The sequence below is a fragment of the Rattus rattus genome, chromosome 15 (assembly GCF_011064425.1).
Source record: "Rattus rattus isolate New Zealand chromosome 15, Rrattus_CSIRO_v1, whole genome shotgun sequence".
NCBI classification, from domain to species: domain Eukaryota; kingdom Metazoa; phylum Chordata; class Mammalia; order Rodentia; family Muridae; genus Rattus; species Rattus rattus.
Window position 1 is genome coordinate 42,794,963 of NC_046168.1, and position 20,814 is coordinate 42,815,776.

The following is a 20,814-nucleotide window of genomic DNA, read 5'->3' on the forward strand; positions in this document are numbered from 1 at the left end:
TTGTATCTTGGGTATTCTGTGATTTTTTTTTTATTTTGGCTAATATCCACTTATTATTAAGAACATACTGTGCACGTTCTTGTGGATCTGAGTTACCTCACTCAGCATGATATTTTCTAGTTCCATCCATTTGCCTGCAAAACTCAGGATGTCCCTGTTTTTAATAGCTGAGTAGTATTCCATTATGTAAATGAACCACATTTTCTTTATCCGTTCTTCTGTTATGAGACATCTGCGTTGTTTTCATCTTCTGGATATCACAAATAAGGCCACTATGAACATAGTGGAACATGTGCCCCTGTGTTATGGTGTGGCATCTTTTGGGTATATTCCCAACAATGGTATCTCTGGGTCTTTAGGTAGGTCTATTTCCAATTTTCTGAGGAACCTCCAAAATGATTTCCACAGTGGTTGTACCAGTTTGAAATACCAACAGCAATGGAGGAGCATTCCTCTTTCTCTACATCCTAACCAACATGGTTTGTCACCTGAGGTTTTGATCTTAGTCATTCTGACTAGTGTAAGGTGGCACCTCACGGTCATTTTGATTTGCATTTCTCTGATCACTAAAGACTTTGGACATTTCTTTAGGTGCTTCACAGCCATTCGAGATTCCTCTGTTGTGAATTCTCTATTTACTTCTATACCCCATTTTTTTTTGATTGGGCTGTTTGGTTTTTTGGTGGTAAGCTTCTTGAGTTCTTTATATATTTTGGATATTAGCCCTCTATTGGATGTGGGGTTAGTGAAGATGTTTTCCAATCTGTAGGATGCTGATTTGCCTTGTTTCCTATGTCCTTTGCCTAACAGAAGCTTTCCAGTTTCAGGAAGTTCCATTTATCAATTCTTCATCTTAGAGGGTGAGTCATTAGAGTTCTATTTAGGAAATTTCCTCCTGTGCCAATGAGTTCAAGGCTCTTTCCCACTTTCTCTTCTATTAGATTCAGTGTATCTGGTTTTATGTTGAGGTCTTGATCCACTTGGACTTGAGCTTTGTATATGGTGACAAATATGGTTCTATTTTCACTTTTTGACATAAGACAGCAAGTTAGATCAGCACCATTTATTGAAGATGCTTTCTTTTTCCCATTGTATAATTTTGGCTTCTTTGTCAAAGACCAAGTGTGCATAAGTGTGTGGTTTTACTTCTGGGTCTTCAATTCTATTCCATTGATCAACCTATCTGTCTCTGTACCACTACCATGCAGTTTTTACCACTATTGCTCTGTAGTAGAGCTTGAGGTAAGGAATGGTGATTCCCCAGCCATTCTTTTATTGTTAAGAATTGTTTTCTGCATTCTGAATGTTTTGCCTTTCTAGATGAATTGGAGAATTGTTCTTTAATGTATTTTATAAATGATTAAGCATTAACTAGCTCCTTTTAGCTAAGGTGTGGAATTTTCTAGCCAACAACTCTCCATACCACACTACATTCTCTAAAAATTCACTGAGAAAAATTCTCATAATTTATTGACCTTTTATGAAATATAAAGCTATCAGGCATCAAAATGAAAGACAATTTCCCTAGAAATATAGCAAAATATTCTCCCAAATGAATAAAGAAACATCAAACATAACTAAATTCAATAAAAGCATGGGTAGTATTCTAAGAATGTGGTATCCATATAAATATAATCAATACACATTTGTTTATATTTATATCCTTTCAGCAATCAAACTAAAATCACAGATTATCTAATGCTTTAAGACCTGGAAATAGTTAATGAGACCAAAGGGAAATATAGAGGGTTATGATCTTAAAGGACTTTAAATAAGGTTGAAATAATATGGACAATATCAAGACCACATTTATATCCTAATCTTTGTAGCTACAGCTATTTGGGCATTCACTGTGTCCAGAGCTCACTATGATATTAGTTCAGTGCACAAATAAGTTTTCCATGAACCCAAAGATAAAGAAATGGTGAGGTGTTTGATGAAATAGATGAGACAGTTTAGTGAGGTTAAGAAGTCATTACTTTGTTAAACATAAAACATGTTAAACATGAAATGTTAAAACAGTTCTTAACCATGCTCCTTATGTGGTTCCAGTTAAATTTCTTGGAAAATTAAGGTAGAAGATAGAGACTCCTTATTAACTAAAAAAAGAGCCATGTTTATGTTCAATTCTGTTATATGGCAAGGTGTTCTAGTTTGCTTTCTACCGCTGTGATAAACAAGTGCTATGACCCAAAGCAACTTGAGAAGCAAAGGGTTCATTTGGTTTACAGCTTAGAGTCTATCATTAGGTTAAAATCAAACTCAGCCAAAGAGCCTAGAAGCAGGAACCAAAGCAGAGATCATGAAGGAAGAAGATTGCTTACCCACCCTTCTCAAAATTTTAACCCAGAATTGCTCCTGCCTAAAGGAAATGCAGGGACAAAGAGTAGAGCAGACACTGAAGGAAAGGCCATCCAGAGACTGCCCACCTGAGGATCCATCCCATATGCGACCACCAAACCCAGTCACTATTACTGATGCCAAGAAGTACTTGCTGACAGAAGCCTGATATGGATGTCTCCTGAGAGGCTTTAACAGAGCCTTACCAATACAGATGAAGATGCTTTCAGCTAACCATCAGGATGAATACTGGGACCCCAATGGAGGAGTTAGAGGAAGGACTGAAGGAGGTAAAGGGGTTTGCAACCTCATAGGAAGAACAACAACATCAACCATCCAGACACCCCAGAGCTCCCAGGGATTAAACCACAAACCAAAGAGTACACATGGAGGGACCCATGGCTCCAGCTACTTTTGTAGCAGAGGATGGCATTGTCTAACATCAATAGGAGAAGCCCTTTGTCCTGTGAAAGATGGATTCCCCAGTGTAGGGGAATGCCAGGGAGGTGAGGTAGAAGTGGGTGGGGGAGCATTTTCATAGAAGCAGGGAGAGGGGTGGGATAGGGGTTCAGGGACAGGTGGGGAAATCAGGAAAGGGGATAACATTTGAAATATAAATACATAAAATAATAAAAAATTTAAAAAGAAGAATGCTTACTAGCTTTTTGTCCTTGTCTTGCTCAGACATTATACAGCTCAGGCCCACATACCAAAGGCTGGTACTGCCCTACAAGAATGCATGAATTTATATGGCAATTTTTGGCCACTTGTCATGTTCAGACAAGTGCATGCACACAAACATTCCTCCTTCTCCCCCCTCCTCTCTCTCTCTCTCTCTCTCTCTCTCTCTCTCTCTCTCTCTCTCTCTCTCTCTCTCTCTCTGTGTTTTAAAAATCCAAATACAAAAGAAATTCAAATACAATAAAAATTCAAATAACAATAAAAATAAAACAAGTACCTCAGTTAAAAATAGACAAGTTTATGAGAAAATTCTCATAACACTTAACAATTAACAACATGTAAATGAAAATATCAATGACATATTGCTTCTCATATATTAGAAAGATTAATACCAAAAAGACAGAAGATAATAAGTACTGATGAGGTTAAAGATACAAGACAATCTTAGTAAATTATTGGGAATGAAGAACATAAGGATACAATGACAAAAGGATATTTTAATCATGATATTGACAAAAGAACTCCATCATATATCACTCTTACTATAAGATACACACCCAAATGAAAGAATATCATGTGTCAAGGAGACATCTGTATTCCTGTGTTCCTTGAGGCCTCATTCACAATGGTTTATATCAACCTCAATATCAATTAATAGAAATATGTAAATGAAAGCATAACAATATTGAATACTCTTAAGTGAGAAACAACACAGATAAACATGGAGAGTGGTAGTGCATAAGAAATAAGACAGAAACAGACAAATGTGGCCTGGTCTCAGATGTGCAACCTAAAAGAGTCAAATACATTGAAAGGAAAATAGTAATTGCCAGAGTTTGAAGGAAAAAGTGTAGAAGCCATTGCACATTGGTCAAGGTGTACAAAATTACATTTATATATTAAATATAAGCTGAACAGACAAAATACATCATGTGGAACCTATATGATACCTTTGCCTGGCTGCTTAAAACTTCCCCCCAAAGAGAAGTTATTCAATGTTTTCTATATACACTCAAATATGAGGTGATATGTGAAGTGATAGAAGTGCTAATTAGCTCAGTGGTGGCAATCATCTTACATTGGATACATGTATCAAAACATCACCCTACTTAGCTTGAACACACACAATTATAACTGATTATAACTTAAAGATTGTTTTTATAGAAAATTTCGAAATGTCTTCTAGACGAATGTCTGAACCATTTCAAATTCTTACTAGCAGAATCTTGAAGGCCAGTTTGGTTGCATCCTTGATGATGTTTGATGACATCATTGATTTTTATTTAAGTTTTATCATCTGGTATTTAGTCATTCATCACGGTTGGAACTTCAGCCTCATAATGGTTAATGATGGTAAATGTCAAATATCTGTTCATCGATTTGCTATTAATATTTATTTTTGGCTTTTTAAAAATTTCATTCATGTTTTCACTTTCATGTATGAATATTGTATTTATGTTATTTCCCTCCTCCCTCCAACTTTTACTATGATCATCTGTTCCCTCTAAAACTCATGCCTTCATTCTACTTAATTATTATTTTTACATATATACACATATACAAGTATATAAATACAACATTCTAAGTCCACTTGGTGTTGCTTGTATGTATGTTTTTAAGGCAGACCACTTGAACTATACATTGACTGACCCATGGCTCCAAATGCATATGTAGCAGAGGATGGCCTTGTTGAGCACCAATGGAAGAAGAAGCCCTTGGTCCTGCCAAGGTTAGACCCTAAGTGCAAGAGAATGTGGAGGGGAGATGTAGGGAGGTGGATGTAGAGGGGAACACCCTTATAGAATAAGGGCAGGGGAGGGGAAAGGGGGCTTATGGACAGGAAACTGAGAAAGGGAATAACCAATAAAAATGAAATGTAAATGAAACAATATAAAATAAAATAAGACTGACCACTTGATATTTGATAACCAATTAAAAGGCTTGTCCTTGGAAAAGCCTGATTCTCCTTCTCTCAACAGGCATTAATTACCTGTAGCTCTCCATCTAAGGGTGGGCTTTCTGAGATTTCTCCCCTCTACATTAGCATGTCAACTGGTGTTGTCATTGTTCAGTTTTTTTTCAGGCAATCATATTGAGATTCCATAGGTTTAGTTTCCTGTCAGATATAGAAGACATAATCACAGAGCAGAAATCCTTGTCCTCTGGAACTTTGAATCTCTGTATCCCCTCTTCTAAGTTTTTTTCTGAGCCTTAGGCATAGAGAGTGAGTTATAGTCATTGATCAATTAGTATGGGACATTCTGGGATCAGATGTTTTATGCAATGTACTTCATATGCTACAAAAAGAAGGTTATTTGGTGAGCAATGAGACCTGCAATTATCTTTGGTGTAAAAATATGTATTAAGGGTGTAGTTAGACATTGAACTGGTTTGACCAAGTATAGAGGAATTTTAATCCAGCAACTTAGTTGCTCTAGCAAAGGATCACATCCAAAAGTATGATTTGTCTGGAATGCAGATACACCCTGGATTACAGTATACACCATCTGAAATACAGGCATACCCTTAGTTCACAAGTTTAATGCTAAACAATGAAGGAAAATTAGTTTATAGAGAAAGCAGCCATGTTAAAAGTGACATCTAACTGAGGAACATACAAAGTGACAAGTAAGAGAAATATTTGACAGAATGAGTCAGAGATAGGATAGCCCAATTCACATGAGAATAGCAGAGGAAAAGAGGGTACTTAAGAGCATCAAGATAGAAAAAGATGTGGTATGGTACATGGTAGGTGGTGTGTGTGTGTGTGTGTGTGTGTGTGTGTGTGTGTGTCTGTCTGTCTGTCTGTCTGTCTGTCTAAGTTTTACTTGAACAGATTTACAGAGATGTGTTATAGGGAGAACAAGCAAGACACAGATGAACACAGAATGAGTCAGAACTGGGAAGGAGTCAGAAGATTAAAACATATTGTCAGAGTTAGAATGAGACCAGGCAGTGCAATTCAGTCAGAAGCTAAGAGAAGCTGGATTGAATCAGTCAGCTTGGAAGATTAGATTGTATGGAGTCTAGAGGCTCCCAGGCTGTACTGTTTGGCTTTGTGTGTCAACTTGACACAAGCTTGAGTTATCACAGTAAAAGGAGCCTCCCTTAAGGAAATGCCTCCATGAGATCCAGCTGTAAGACATTTTCTCAATTAGTGATTAAGGATGAGAGGTCTCATTGTGGGTGATGCCATCCCTGGGCTGGTAATACTGGGTTCTACAAGAAAGCAAGCTGAGCAAGTCAGGAGAAGCAATCCAGTAAGCAGCACCCCTCCATGGCCTCTGTGTCAGTTCCTGTCCCCTGTGTGAATTTTCATTCTGACTTCCTTTGGTGATGAACAGCAATGTGGAAATGTAAGCTGAATAAACCCTTTCCTCTCCAACTTGCTTCTTGTTCATGATGTTTTGTGCAGGAAGACAAATCGTAAGACAGGCCTAAGCCAAAGGACAGTTACACCAGAGAGGGAAAGGCACTGGGCTTAGCCAAAGCCAAATATTCACACAGCTTGGGCACAGCTCCCATCTTATCACTTCATCGAAGGAAATAAAAGTGACATTTACAGAGAAGGAGCAGCAGTACATTATCCTCTAGGTTATGTGGCCTCACCAGCCATGTTATCAGTACCACACAAAACTTCCCTCATTCTGAGCAGACCTTATGTCCAATTTGTTTATATTTCAATAGAATTTGAAAGATTTTTTTGGAAGTGGAGGATTAGGGTTTTTTTTTTGTCAAAGGCATTTGTAAATATGTCTATCAATATCAGTCTATGATCATAATAGGATCCTTCCAGGCACAAATGTTTTATTTCTGATGGAATGAATGTGTCAAATTGTCCTTTGATGGATCTTGCTTTGGCATGATGTATGATCTTTTTGTTAGTCTTACTTTCCAATACGTTTTTCCATGATTTTATGAAATGTTTCAGTTTTAAGTTTCACACATATATCTGCGGTCTCTTATGAGTTTCCAAGTGTTAAGTTGCTGTTGATCTTCACACAGTTTGTTTATGTATGTCCAATCATAGCAGGAGCACAATTGAACAGGTATCTGTCTATTCATCCCTAAATTGTCCTTGTCAGAAATATGAGATTGTGTGAGAATTTCTCCTTTTCTAAAGTTCTGGAAGCTCAAACTACAGCTTCAAACATTTCTATTAATAATATTTGTTTGTTTCAAAGCTTTTATGTATCTCCTTGAATGAACATGATTTTAATAATTGTATTCTTAGACTTTAATAAAATCAAGTACTGTGTGCGGGGAAAAATAGTTTCTAATGACCACATCTTTCTAGGAAAATTATTTAATACTCATGGCTCAAGATACTACTTTAATATAGTGCTTCTAAAATTTGATTTTCCTCCATTAATGCCATCTAGTCATTCCTATGCATTTGTTGCAAGCAACAGAATATGTCACTGTTAACAAAAAGGAATTTCTTAGATTTCACATTGTTTTTAATTAGAAATGGCTAGATGGCAGTTTAAGGCTAAGTAAAAGCAGACGACTACAATAGCTTTCAAGTGGTTTGATGATGTTTTTGTCTTTTGACAGTGGCAACAATGAGCCATATTGCTTCTAAAATACTTTTGCATAAACAAACTGATATGATAGAAATGCTTGTTTTGTTTTTCCACTGTTAAAACCTTCTTTTGTTTTTAACACAAAAGCTTCCCTGGGTTCATATGACTGATAAATTCCAGCTTAAGTTATCATGCCCTAGCTACAAAGTAAATAAGACAAGAATACAATTGGAGTTCCTTTTTCTATTCTGCAAAGCATGCTTACTTAGCTACCTTCCACATTTCTTTTTTTTTCTTTAACTTGAGTATTTCTTATATACATTTCGAGTGTTATGCCCTTTCCCGGTTTCCGGGCAAACATCCCCCTCCCCACCTTCCACATTTCTAATATTAAGAGTACTTACCGAGGAGCCAGACACTTCCTCTTTGTGCTGGTTACTTCATTGTTTAACATCCCAACCCTAGCATCACATGGAAAACACCTGGAGAAAAACCTTATTCCTGCTTAGATGCCAGGCCACTTCCATGAGAAAGGATCAGGCATAATAATAAAGCTTTATAATTAAGTACAATGTGTAAACATGTTTTTTTAAACTTAAAAAGTATATAACTAAATACAGTGTAAGTAAAAATAAAATGTAGGTTTATGTTGGAACTTAGTCCATGAACAAAGAGCTGTGTGAGGAGATTCCTGAGATCCTGTGGGAAAACTCCAAGTGAATAAGACCAGAGTCTTTTAATCTCGGTTCCTCTATGACGTGATTCGTTTTTAGACTGTGCTTTCGTGCCCCTCCCAGGTGTAGTGGGTAGGAGTGAGCTTGCTTCAGATTATTCATTACAGCTGTATATCGTTATTTGTCTATATGCCTCTATGGAAAAACATGGTTTTGCCACGTGTGGCTTATCCTTGTGATTGCATACTTTGCTTTGGCAAGAAATGCTCTAAATAAAGTTGATGATTTCATGAGATTTTAGTCTGTTTCAATTTTAGGCCCTGCTTTCCCAGGTTCACTCTGACAACAAGAGCAGTAACAGGTTTAGTCTTGTTCTGAGTTCCAAATTATTCTTAAGTGCTATATGTATTTCATTTGTGCCCATACTTAATGGATCGTATTTATTCTAAACATCATGAATAAGCATTATAATACATTTGCCTAGAGGACATATCTGTTTAATGCTGAAACATTCCTAAGCGTGAGATAGTAGAGTAAACATTAGAAAAATGACAGATAATTTCAAAAATGGTTTGCATGTTTTATATTTGCTGAAAGCTAAACTACAGTAAAAGATATGTTTTCAAAAGTAACTTCAATTAGGGAGAATACATTACTCTAATTTTTTGCCATATCTAGAAAAACTTCTGGGTTTTGTTCTATTAAACAAAGCCAATATAATATTTCATTGATTTATTAAAAAACAATTGTGACTTAGGAAATTATACCAAGTCAATTTTAGACTATTCTCATTTTGTTTTACAAAAAAGAATAATTCAAGCATGCAAACAATGTATAATAAAATGCCCTTCTAAAAATTTTATGAAAATTTCTGAACCTGTAATAGTGGTAGAAAAAAGTACCATTTAATATATATTGTATTCACAGTATTTGAAAATAGATACCCATATATAAAGATATATACATACATACATTTAAATAATAGTGAATAGTCAGACAAAAGCACTACCACATTTACAATTAAAAATTAAGAAAAATTGTACTAGATGTTATATTACTCCATATAATTATATCTATAATATATCCTATTTAAATTTATTCATGTAAGATAATTATTGATAATTAAAAAGAAGAAAATTATTAGAAATATTAATTAAATATCTCAGCATCACTATCTGACCCTTAAAATCAGTAAGATTAATATAAACAAGCCAAGCATAGTATTTTAGATAAGCACATGATATAGTACAAGGCTTAATATGCTTAAGAACTTGGGCTCCATTGTTATATCACTTGCTGTGTGATTACATCACCAAGAACTCCCTATTGATTTCTCAGATCTCAGTAAGCTAGTGTAATTTCTAAACAGATTTTTCTTTAAATAAGTCCACCTCCATTCAAATGTATGTGAATGTAATATTTTATTTAATCACCTTAAACAAAAGATCATATTCATAAACAAAGATTTGGTGTGTTTTCTATTGCTGTGATAAAATACTACGGTCAAGGCAACGTATCAAAGAAAGCATTTAATTGGGTTTCTTGTTTCAAAGTTAGGGTCCATGATCACAGAGTTAAGCAATGGCAGCAGGTGGCCAGTGGAAACACCTGAGATACCACATGTTGTGTGACCTCAGCAGTGCTCCTTAAATGTTGAAGATTCCAAAACCCTTTTACTAGCACATCATTCATGACTCTAAAGCCAGAACTCCATGGATGATACTGCCAAATTTGAAAATCAACTTCTGGTAAACCCTGCCACCCTTGAACCACATTTGCCGCAGCTCTAATTTTTTGTTGCTTTTTAGGAGCATACAGTTCCTCAGGCCTTTCCTTTTTCCAAGTTAGAAGTTTAGCTGGGTAGAGTAAGACTCTGAAAGCACCCCACCCTTTACTCCATTTCAAATCAGGTCCCCTCTCAAACTTCTTTTCTCTTTCAGCCCAAGCCATGGCTCCAACATTAAATTTTCTTATGCTCTTTTTCTCTTCAAACTTTACATTTTGTATTTCTTTTTGCCCAAGTTTTTTCTTTATATTGTAGACCTGCATAAAGATGACTACTAATAACCACACAACAGACCCACTATTAGACTGCTCTACCAAATAAATTAGTCTGTTACTTTTAAATTAGCCTCAGGCAAATTCTTATGGCAGAGGAATAAAGAATCTGCATTCCCCACCCCCCGCCGCCCATCTACACAAAATATCACACAGAACAGTCTCCAGCTCAGTGGCTAATATTCACTCTTCACCTATGAAACTTCATCCTAGTAGAAAACTCCTACTACGATGGCCCATTAAGCTCTGCTGACAATGTTCGACTTCTTTCCTACTCCAAAGTTCCCAACTCTTCACATTTCTCTACTAAAAACAGTGTGATTAGGGTCTTCAAGGTCCACTTTCTTTTTTTTTTTCCATCTTTATTGAATTGGGTATTTCTTATTTACATTTTTTGTGCTTATATCTCTTGGCCTTTTAATTCTTTTCCTCCCATCTTTATTAAATTGGGTATTTCTTATTTACATTTCAATTGTTATTCCTTTCCCGGTTTCAGGCCAATATCCCCTAACCTCCCTCCCTTCTATATGGGTGTTCTCTCCCAAACCTCCCCCCATTACCCACCCTCCCCTAAAAAACCTAAGAAACTGGTTCATGGGGTAGCCTGATAGGGACAAGGGCTTCCTATTCCACATTGGTGCTCTTACTAGGCTACTCATTGCTACCTATGCAGTTGGAGCCCAGGGTCAGCCCATGTATAGTCTTTGGGTAGTGGCTTAGTCCCTGGAAGCTCTGGTTGGTTGGCATTGTTGTTCATATGGGGTCTCAAGCCCCTTCAAGCTCTTCCAGTTCTTTCTCTGATTCCTTCAATGGTGGTCCCGTTCTCAGTTCAGTGGTTTGCTGCTGGCATTTGCCTATGTATTTGCTGTATTCTGGCTGTGTCTCTCAGGAGCGATCTACATCTGGTTCCTGTCAGCCTGCACTTCTTTGCTTCATCCATCTTATCTAGTTTGGTGGCTGTGTATGTATGGGCCACATGTGGGGCAGGCTCTGAATGGGTGTTCCTTCTGCCTCTGTTCTAAACTTTGCCTCTCTCTTCCCTTCCAAGGGTATTCTTGTTCCCCTTTTAAAGAAGGAGTGAAGCATTCGCATTTTGGTCATCCTTCTTGAGTTTCATGTGTTCTGTCCATCTAGGGTACCCCACTGTCAAGTACCAACTTCTCCATTAGTTGTTTTGTTATTGCTGTGAAGAACCATCATTGTTAAGGCAACATATAAAAAAGAAAATATGTAATTTTGCTTATGGTTTTAGGGTGTTAGAATTCATTATGGTGCCTTGAAGGAATGGTGCAGGCAGAAGGAACAGCAGCTGAGGTTTCACATCTCACAGGCAGGAGGCAGAGGGAGAACACTGTGAAGAATGTTAGGTTCTTGGAGCCCCCAAAACCTACTCCAGTGATACATCCTCCAACAAATTTACACCTCATAACCCTTCCGGAACAGTTTCACCAACTGGGAACCAAGCATACAAACATTTGAGCCTATAGAAGACATTCTTGTTCAAATTATCACAAAGGTAAATATACGTTTAAATATATTTTAAATGTTACCACAGGTAAATATACATTTAAATGTATTTTAAATGTTTCAAACGCCACTCTGACACTAACAACTCATATGGGGCCCTGAATGGCTTACTTGAAAGGATAATCTAGGCAAACGTGAAACCACAATCAATGCATATGAACTTGTGGCAGGGCTGAGTGGTGGCCTTAAAGAATATTTCTAGAAAGCTTTTTTAAGGCTTTCTCTAAAGTTTTCTTTGGTTTCATTCAATAAATCCGAGCACTATAAATGACAATGGTAGTTTTATACCAGTTGAGTAATGAATGTGTGTGTGTGTGTGTGTGTGTGTGTGTGTGTGTGTGTGTGTGTGTGTGTGTAGCTATGGAGGTAGCTCAGTTGGAAGAGTGCTAATTGTGAAAACATGAGGACCTGAGTTAAGATGCCCAGAGTTATGAAACTCTTGACTAGTGGTTACAATTTAGAGCTGAGGTATGGTAGATCACAATAATCAGACAGATCACTAGAAAGATTCAGTGAGAGAGCTTGTTACAAAGTTGCAAAACTCCCATATACAAAAAAAAAGACTTTATTTTAAGGGAAAATGTATTTATTTTGAGGGAGTACACATGAGTGTGGGTTTTTTTTGACGTTTGTAGCAAGATGGTAACTATTACACAGTAAATGCATTGCTGAACTTGAAGTTAAAACCTTGTTTTCAATGTAGCAAACCCACACACACAGCATGAGTTTCTATAACCAATTGACACATTTTGCTTCTTTATATTTTAGTTCATAAGTAAAATAGGAATAAAAATAAAATGTACTGACAAAAATACTGTTGGGAGAATTACATAAGATATCTGAGAACTTTTTATGAAAATTGCAGAACACGCAAAAAGCCTGACTGGGTTCTATATTATTACGTTTCTGATCAACATGAGCTCTGATGCATTTGTGTGCTTAGTAATTGTACTAATAAGTTTTAAGGCAGTATTTATAATGAATTCAGTAAAAGTAAGAGAGCACATGCTCAAAAATTACAGTCACTATTAATGAGTCCAAACATTGTGAAAAAAAACAATGTATATCTTTCTGTTTCCCAAAACCACCATATGTCATTTAATTTGATGGGCAGACATGATATTCTTATTAGAAAATAGTGTAAAAACAAACGATCGAGCATCTTAAAACCTAGCTAATAGGGGCTTATGTGGAAAGTTAATGAAAAAAAGTCCTCAGTCTAGGAATTGTGATCTCTGTGGACAAAATTATGAGAATCCAAAGGAAAAAAGAGAAAAGGAAAGAAAAGAAAGGAGGAAAAAATACTCAGTAAAGAGAGAGGAAATAAATCTGAGTCTACAGAAATTACACTTCATTTTCCCTTGTAATAAATTAATAGAAATTTGATAGAAATTCCTTTTTCTTTTAAGCTAAAATTTCCAAACATGTAATGTCTATAAATCATCTATGATATCTTTAAATTAAGGAAAAGGTAATTTTTGTTGTTTATGTTGCTGATGCTTCATCTTCTGGTTTCTATGATGCAGTTGATGAAAACAGAATAGTCCAACGTCTGGATACTCTCTAGTTCTGTACAGGTGTATCTTTGTGGCTTATTATTGTCCAAGAAAAAATATCAGTAAAAACTACTTCAGAAAGAAGATACCTCTAGAAAACATATAGGCTTTGCATTAAACAAATCCTTTACATTTCTACATAGCCTCCAGAATATCAACTGCAGTTATGTGTCTCTGAGAATATTTAAGAAAATTGAGAATGTATATATTACAAAGATATGTGAACAGAGTATCATAAAATTGTTAATAAATTGGATTTCTTTTAGTACTTAGAGTAGAGGCTCTCAACCTCTTAATGTTGTAACCCTTTAATACATTTCTTCATATTGTTGTAAGCCCCAACCATAAAGTAATTTTTGTTGTCACTTCATAATTGTAATTTTGCTACTGTTGTGAATCATAATGTAAATGTCTTTGTTTTCCAACAATCTTAGGTGATGCCTCTAAATGGATCATTCAATCCCCAAGGGGTTGTAATCCACAGGTAGAGAAACACAGGTTGAGAAACGCTGTCTTAGAGTAACTGATATCTGAGGAAAGAAATAGTATTTTCAATTTCACCAAACTATCAGTGATGTGTAAATCTGTCAAGGCATAAATGTAGCTATGAATCTTCATAGTCTCCTTCCTAAATTCCAGTTTTCTATGTATTCTATATCCTTGATCACATCAGATATAAATTCAACTACATATCTAGGTTTGTTTTCTCTCTCTCATTCTCTCTCTCTCTCTCTCTCTCTCTCTCTCTCTCTCTCTGTGGGTATGTGTGTGAATCTGTGTGTGTTTCATTTCCATTTTAAAATTCAATGATATAGAGTATGCTCATATATACATTAAGACTAAAAATCTAAAAGTAAATTAACTTTGTTACTATAGATGTCATCTTCTAAGTTTAGTCTATGTATTATGCAATAGTATGCAGAGAAAATAATGTATAACAATTAGATAAATATGCATATGGTCTTTAATTTGAAATTTAGGAAAAGTTATTTTCAGATATATGTATACAAACACAGAAGTAATTGACAGAGTGTACATACTATTATATATAATATAATAATTAACATGTATGTGCATTGTGTGTATAAATATGAAAACACCTACAACAAATATCATAAATAATTGGAAATTTTAATACATTCTAAATCTGTATTTAATAAGAAAGAATTAGTTATAGATAAACATGAGTATCATGGATCTGTTTCTGAAGCAATGTTCAAGACACACAATAGTATGAATACATATTTAAACAAAACAAATAACATTTATATATCTTAAATGAGTGTTTAAGTATTCTTATTCAAATGAGTATTCTCATCTGTAATATTTTTGAATGTTCATGCTTTTTAAGTTTCTGATAGTCAAGGTCATTTTCTGTAATTTACATCTTAAATTTATCTATTGTTTCTAATTGCTGAAAGTATGTTATATAGAATACAACCTCACTTTAAAAGGCGGTTTGGGAGATTTACTAAATGCTACTTTTTCTGATACAAAACTCTGACTCATATGTTTTCCTGTTTGTTTGACGAGTAGGTATCTATAAGTCGACTAGACTTCACACCTTTCTCTCATGAACAACTATACTCTTCCGTCTCTTATTAGAGGAAAACTTTATAACAGAGAGAGCCTCATGTTTAAAGAATGTAAATCAAGAGTTATTTAAGCCAGATATATGTGTCTCAAGGTTTAAATTGGAAAGAGGAATGCCAGAAGGTAGATGAATTCAGTTTGTTGTAAAAATCTAGGCTATGCAAAAAATAAAAACACTGTGCCTACACTCATTGTAATAAAACATCAAGTACTAAAGATTTAAAGTGTGTTTTCTCACATTCTGTCTTCCCCAACAACAAAACTTGGTAAGTGACTCCAGTTGAGCTGATGTGCTGAGTAATACAAAAGGATTTATTATAAATAGTGCTGGCTTAATACAACATGGCTGTGTAATGCACACACACAATTATACAAATCAGTGTATGCCATTTGATGAACTGTATGGACTGAATAACCAGTTGATTATTTGTTTATTGTGGATAATTACACACATACACACACGCACACACACACACACACACTCTGAAATATAACAAGACACATTTTTGTACTTCCATGTACAAACATGAATCATTAACTGGGTTTTGAATAATGCATAGAAATCCAATTCTAAATAAAGTATTATATGCTGGTATATAATGTACTTAAGGATAGTTACTTCTATGAATCTGTTTTATATTTTTATGAAATGCTTGGGACATAAAGTGTTTCATATTTGATACACACATAATGGTAAGATGACCCCAAATTTAACTCGATCATTCATTTATGGTGTATATACAATTTTTAGGTCTATTTTAAGTATAAGGTGTAGGGCTATATGTAGTTAACACTTGTATGGCTGGTACCTGTACAGAGAAAGACAGGGTATTCACTAGTTCTGAAGTTTCAGACTGTTCTGAGCCTCCCCATGCATACTGGAATTGACTTGGGTTTTATAGAAGAGCACATTCTCTCTGGTCCCTACATACACATTATTTACAAATACTCTAAGACAAGCTTATATAGTACTTTTAGAATGCCTGCTTTTTGACAAATACTAATCACATGGAAATAATATAGAATCTTTCACTTGTGGCTATGACCTTGGCACTTGAAAGTTTTATATGTTGTATAATTTTTGTCTTATAATAATTTATGACTAGGGATCCTCCATGTGTTTTAAATTTTTTGGCAAAAAAATATTGTGATGTCTGAATCTAGAATTAGTCAAATCAGCAATCTTAACTTTGTTCAGTCAAGTTCATGGCAAATGATATCGTTCCATATTGCTATATTTATTTTGATAGATGACTCAGTAGTCAAGATATCCAGTCACTAATGATTTTAGTGACTAGTTTCTTAGTTTACCCCTAATCAAGAATATTCTGTAATGTATGCCTTGATAATCTGTCAGAGTCCAAAAGAAAATGAGAAGTCAAGGTTTAGAGATAAATACTACTCATTAGCATGGTTTTATGTTTATTATTGTTTTCCAGCAATCTATCCTATGAATTATGAAAGCAATTGTTTAATAGAAAGGTAAATAGAGGAATGAGACAGTTTAAGGATATGAGAGTGTTGTCAAAGATCAGACACACACATTCATGAGGATATGGAAGTGTGGTGAAATATCACACGCACATATTCATAAAACAATGACGTTTGTACAGAATTTAAATAAAGTTCTACAATTTACATTATTTCCAAATTCACATTTATAAATTTTACCTATAAAATTCAGTGCTTTAACAGACACTTTAAAAGAAACATGGTGAAGGTTGCTCATATTTTTTTCTGAAAATAAATGTTTGTGTTTTGGTAATGTAACTCAATTAGCAAAATTCTAGCTTGATATCCCCGACCCCTGAACCCTGAGCATTACATAGCAGTACATGCTAGTAATTCTAGCACTCTGGAGGTGGAGGCTGCAGTATCAGAAGTTCAAGATCATCCTCAGTTATAATATTAGTTTGAGACTAATACAAAAGCACCTTCACAAAATTAAAATGGCAATGATTGATTAATAATAATAATAATAATAATAAAATATTTCTAAGTGGAAAAAAAGATTGTTGATGAGTCAAGACAAATCTCAAAGCTGACTCGATGTTTCTTTATAAGTGATTGTCCAAATTAGTAGACTATCTACTAAAAAACATGGGGAAAGACATCCAGCAACTATAACCTGGAACCAACATACCCAGAGAGCAAAAAACACTTTAATTTACCCTTAACTTAGTGCTATGGCCTCATTTAGAGGAAGAAGGGGGTGTAATAAAATATTTCATCAAGAAATGTGTTCTTATGCCACAGAAATGCAGTATGCAACTAGCCATCTACTGTGACTAGTTTTCAAAAGGATTTTATAAGATTTGATTCCTGAATGTATGACTTCTTATAATTTATCAAATAGCACAAATTCAATTATAATTATTTGTAGGTTGAAATAAAGTGCTCATTAAAAGCCACATAAGAAGCAATATATATATATATAATCACTAGAATTTCAAATTGTTTGCTTGGAAGACTGTATAGTTTTGAGTCCATAAATTAGAAATATAAACCATTAATTGTGAAAATAAGTATTAATGAGTATCCAATCTTTAATTTCTAAGACTTTTGGCATGACATTATGTTTAAATTCTTAAGTGCATGCACTGTATTCATTACTTAGGGTTTTACTCTCATGGGACCTGGCTATAAACTGTCACAGAATTATCAATATCAAGCTTTGCCACTTCAATTTATTCTTTTGAATGTAAGACTATCCTTCCTGATCATAAATATATATTATGAAGTTTCTTTAATAAGTTATGTCTTCTAAAATGGTTAGTAATATTTAAAAGGTTTCAAACATTAGATGTTAAAGTTCACATTCTCCAAACAGAGAAGAAGATAAAAATAGTTTGTACATAGTTTCACTTTTAATGTTTTTAAAGAAGTCTGTCCTTTAAAAGAAAGTTTAAGTAGTTGGTTTAGCAAAAGAATAGTTTGCTCTAAATATTCATGAGCACACATGTTTTGATGAAAATGGTGTTCTAGAGAGACACTTCACAGGCCTTTAGTGCATACTTAACCGAGATGGAGTTGGTGGTCTTTCTATAGACTTTATGGTGTAACTAGGCTACATATCTAGGTTTTATAGTATGGAATCCTAGATATCATAAATGGAGGAAGGGGATAATCCCTAGAAAACCTTCTATGGAGGGGAATCTCTGGTTACCAGCTCCATTTTTCTTGACTGAGAGAAGAAATAAATTTTACTGAGATAGGGAAGGGGTCTTAATTCTTCCATTAGTTTATACATTTGGGAGACTCAGATAAAACTTGAATTTAACAGGAATGAAGAGACAGGTAAGCACCAAGAGCCATGTTAGAGTAGAGGAAGTCAAAGGCTAAGGAAAGTAGACTCCAGTCCATCAGGACTTCTATTTATCTAGCATTTCTTGGCTGACAGCTGTGGGGTTCACAGATAGGATCTCTGTGAAGAGCAACTGGCTCCTTGTATAACTACTGGTTTTCACCTGGTCAGCCCCTATCTCTAGGAGGGAAAATGAAGCATGATCTTCCAAGAAAAGCCTTTCAAACCTTGTCCCTCCCTCCCTTGAGCAGGTGGGGAGCTAGCATGGGGGATGGGAACTAGGGATGTTAACTTTGTTGTCCTACCTAGGTTTCATTTCTTGCTTGTTAAGCATCCTGGATTTAGTAATCTGCTTAAATTTGAGAAGGAATCCCTGTGTTCTTTTTGTCCTGTCTGCCTTCAGTGAGAATGCCAGCAGAGGCAGCATAAGGGGCAGCTTGCTGCCTCCATTCCATCACTTGCTCCAGCTAAAGGTTCATAAACCATTTCAGAATTCTAGGATCCTCTCCCTTCTTTTCCTGGTTCCTTTATACCTTTCTTCAAGACCCAAAGGCATATAGCTATTATTTGCAAATCTAAGATCCCCCTTCTATGCATAAATTTACCACCACCATCCTCCCCTTCATTCCTTTCCTTTTTACAAGTTGCAGAGTTCGCTCATCCGGTAAAGAAATCCTGGAACTTTCCACCTCCAAACCAGGATTCTAGAAAGTCTCAGGGTAGCTACTTGTGAACTTAGCAGAGCAGAGACAATAGGCAAACCTGCAGTCTCTTGTACATTGAATGAATTTTCCTTTCCTCCTGTGGCCAGGTGAGCCTGGGCTTGCCACTGTGCTCAGTTGTGGACTTGGGGATGCCTCCTGCAAGTTAGTCCGCTCTCATTCATATCTGTCAGATCTGAACAGCTCCTCCCTAGGTGTCCGCCCATCGTTTCCTGTTCATTCCATCTATATCCCAGGTCTTTTCAGGACAGTCCCTTTAAAATACCGATCGAATCACCAAAGTTTTGTCTTTCCTTTCACCTCCTGGCATAGGTCTATACTGTTATCTCCCAAGTCAGACCAAACATCTCTCAAGAAAAAAGTAAGATTCTTATAAACTTTGCCTCCACGGACTTTTCCGCAAGGGTGGGCGAGCGAATACACCAACGCACACTTGCCTACACCCTGGGACCAATACACATGTCCGGGAAAACAGCGGGCGAGACAGCCAGACTGTGGGCAACTATTAAGGACACGTTAAAGTCCCTGCTGTAGCCAAAAGGAATGCGCTGCGCTGATGAGGTATCAAAGGAGAATTTCGAAACTGGCTTGGAGAAAGAAGACCAGAAAATGGTGAATATGAACGCACAGAGAAATACACCTTTTACACCTGCTGTCAGCACACAGCAGTTCTCCCCAGAGTCACACACTTTTGAGAGAAATGGTTGTAGGTTGCACCGAATGTAATAAATCTCCACGGCTCATATATCTTTGGAACTGACAATCCCTGTGTTCTGTTGGACTTCTCGCTGTGGTCACCATGAGCCCAGCGCACTTGAGGATAGGGACCTAGTCGCTCCAGAGCCTACACCTCCGTGTGCAGAGTATCTCAGGCAGGTACCAAGCGCTGGTCGGGTCAAGCAACAAGCGGACTATCTGGGCAAGGCCAGCTGCCCTAGAACCCGCGCGGGTCACCTCTCCCCGCCCCCATCCCCAGCAGCCCTCCTGGCCGCAGGAGCAGAGAAGAAGGAGAAAGCCGAGTTAACCACTCACCCCTAGCTTCCTGCTGCGGATTTTCACGTATCCCTGCTTGACTATGTCGTTAAAGTTGGAGGCCATGGCCAGCGCGGTCGGGCTCCTCTGCTGGGCGATCGGCTCCCCGGAGTCGACAACCGCTGTCCGCCGCCCGGTCCACGCAGGTCTCGCATCCAGCCGGCCGCCGCCAGCAGTCGCGCCGCCGCTGATTTCTCCCCAGGCTCCTGCTGGCGCGGACCCGGGGTCGATAGCTGGGCCGCCACACACGGAGGCAGGGGATCCGGGCCCGGAACTGCTCAGCAGCACCAGCACCTCGCGACCCGTCGTCACCTTCGCCCCTGGCCACAAGCGGAGCACAGCGACCCGCGCCGCCGCCAGCTGTGCCCCCCTCCGCGCCGCCGCCCCCGGCAGCACCCACAGGCTGGCGCCTCACTCGGCGGCGCACAGCTGGCCAGAGCGCACCATCGCGGCTCCCCGGCGCGGAGGAGGGGGAGGGACGGCGGGGCGGGCCGTTGCGCCCGATCGGCTCCCTCCCCCTTGCCCGCGGGGTGGCAGGGCTGGAGGATGCTGGCAAGATGCACTCCATCACTCTCTTCTTAGGCAAGGAGCTCCGCCTGCCACCCGCGCCTAGGATATGGCTCCCACCGTAGCCCTGTGCTGGCACCATTCGCCCAGGCGTGGATTCCTAAGGACAAGGCTCCTCATTCCACCGCTGTTAACCTAGCTTTCCCAAACTGGACAGTGTGGACAGAGCAGTGGGGGGACTTCACAGGTTCGCAAAAGGCAAAGAGGAGTGAGACAATTGTTTATTTCAGAGAC

The 20,814-nt window shown here is 37.3% G+C and overlaps 1 protein-coding gene across 1 annotated transcript in view; it reads right to left on the reverse strand.

The window, feature by feature from the left end:
- Dok6 (docking protein 6) overlaps positions 1 to 20,466 on the reverse strand; it is a 335,875-nt gene extending 315,409 nt beyond the window's left edge. Inside the window, exon 1 of the mRNA XM_032885739.1 lies at positions 20,014 to 20,466. Coding sequence (XP_032741630.1) covers positions 20,014 to 20,079 — 66 coding nt within the window. The 5' untranslated portion in view covers positions 20,080 to 20,466. The remainder of the gene's footprint in view (positions 1 to 20,013) is intronic.
- Between the last annotated feature and the right edge of the window lie 348 nt (positions 20,467 to 20,814).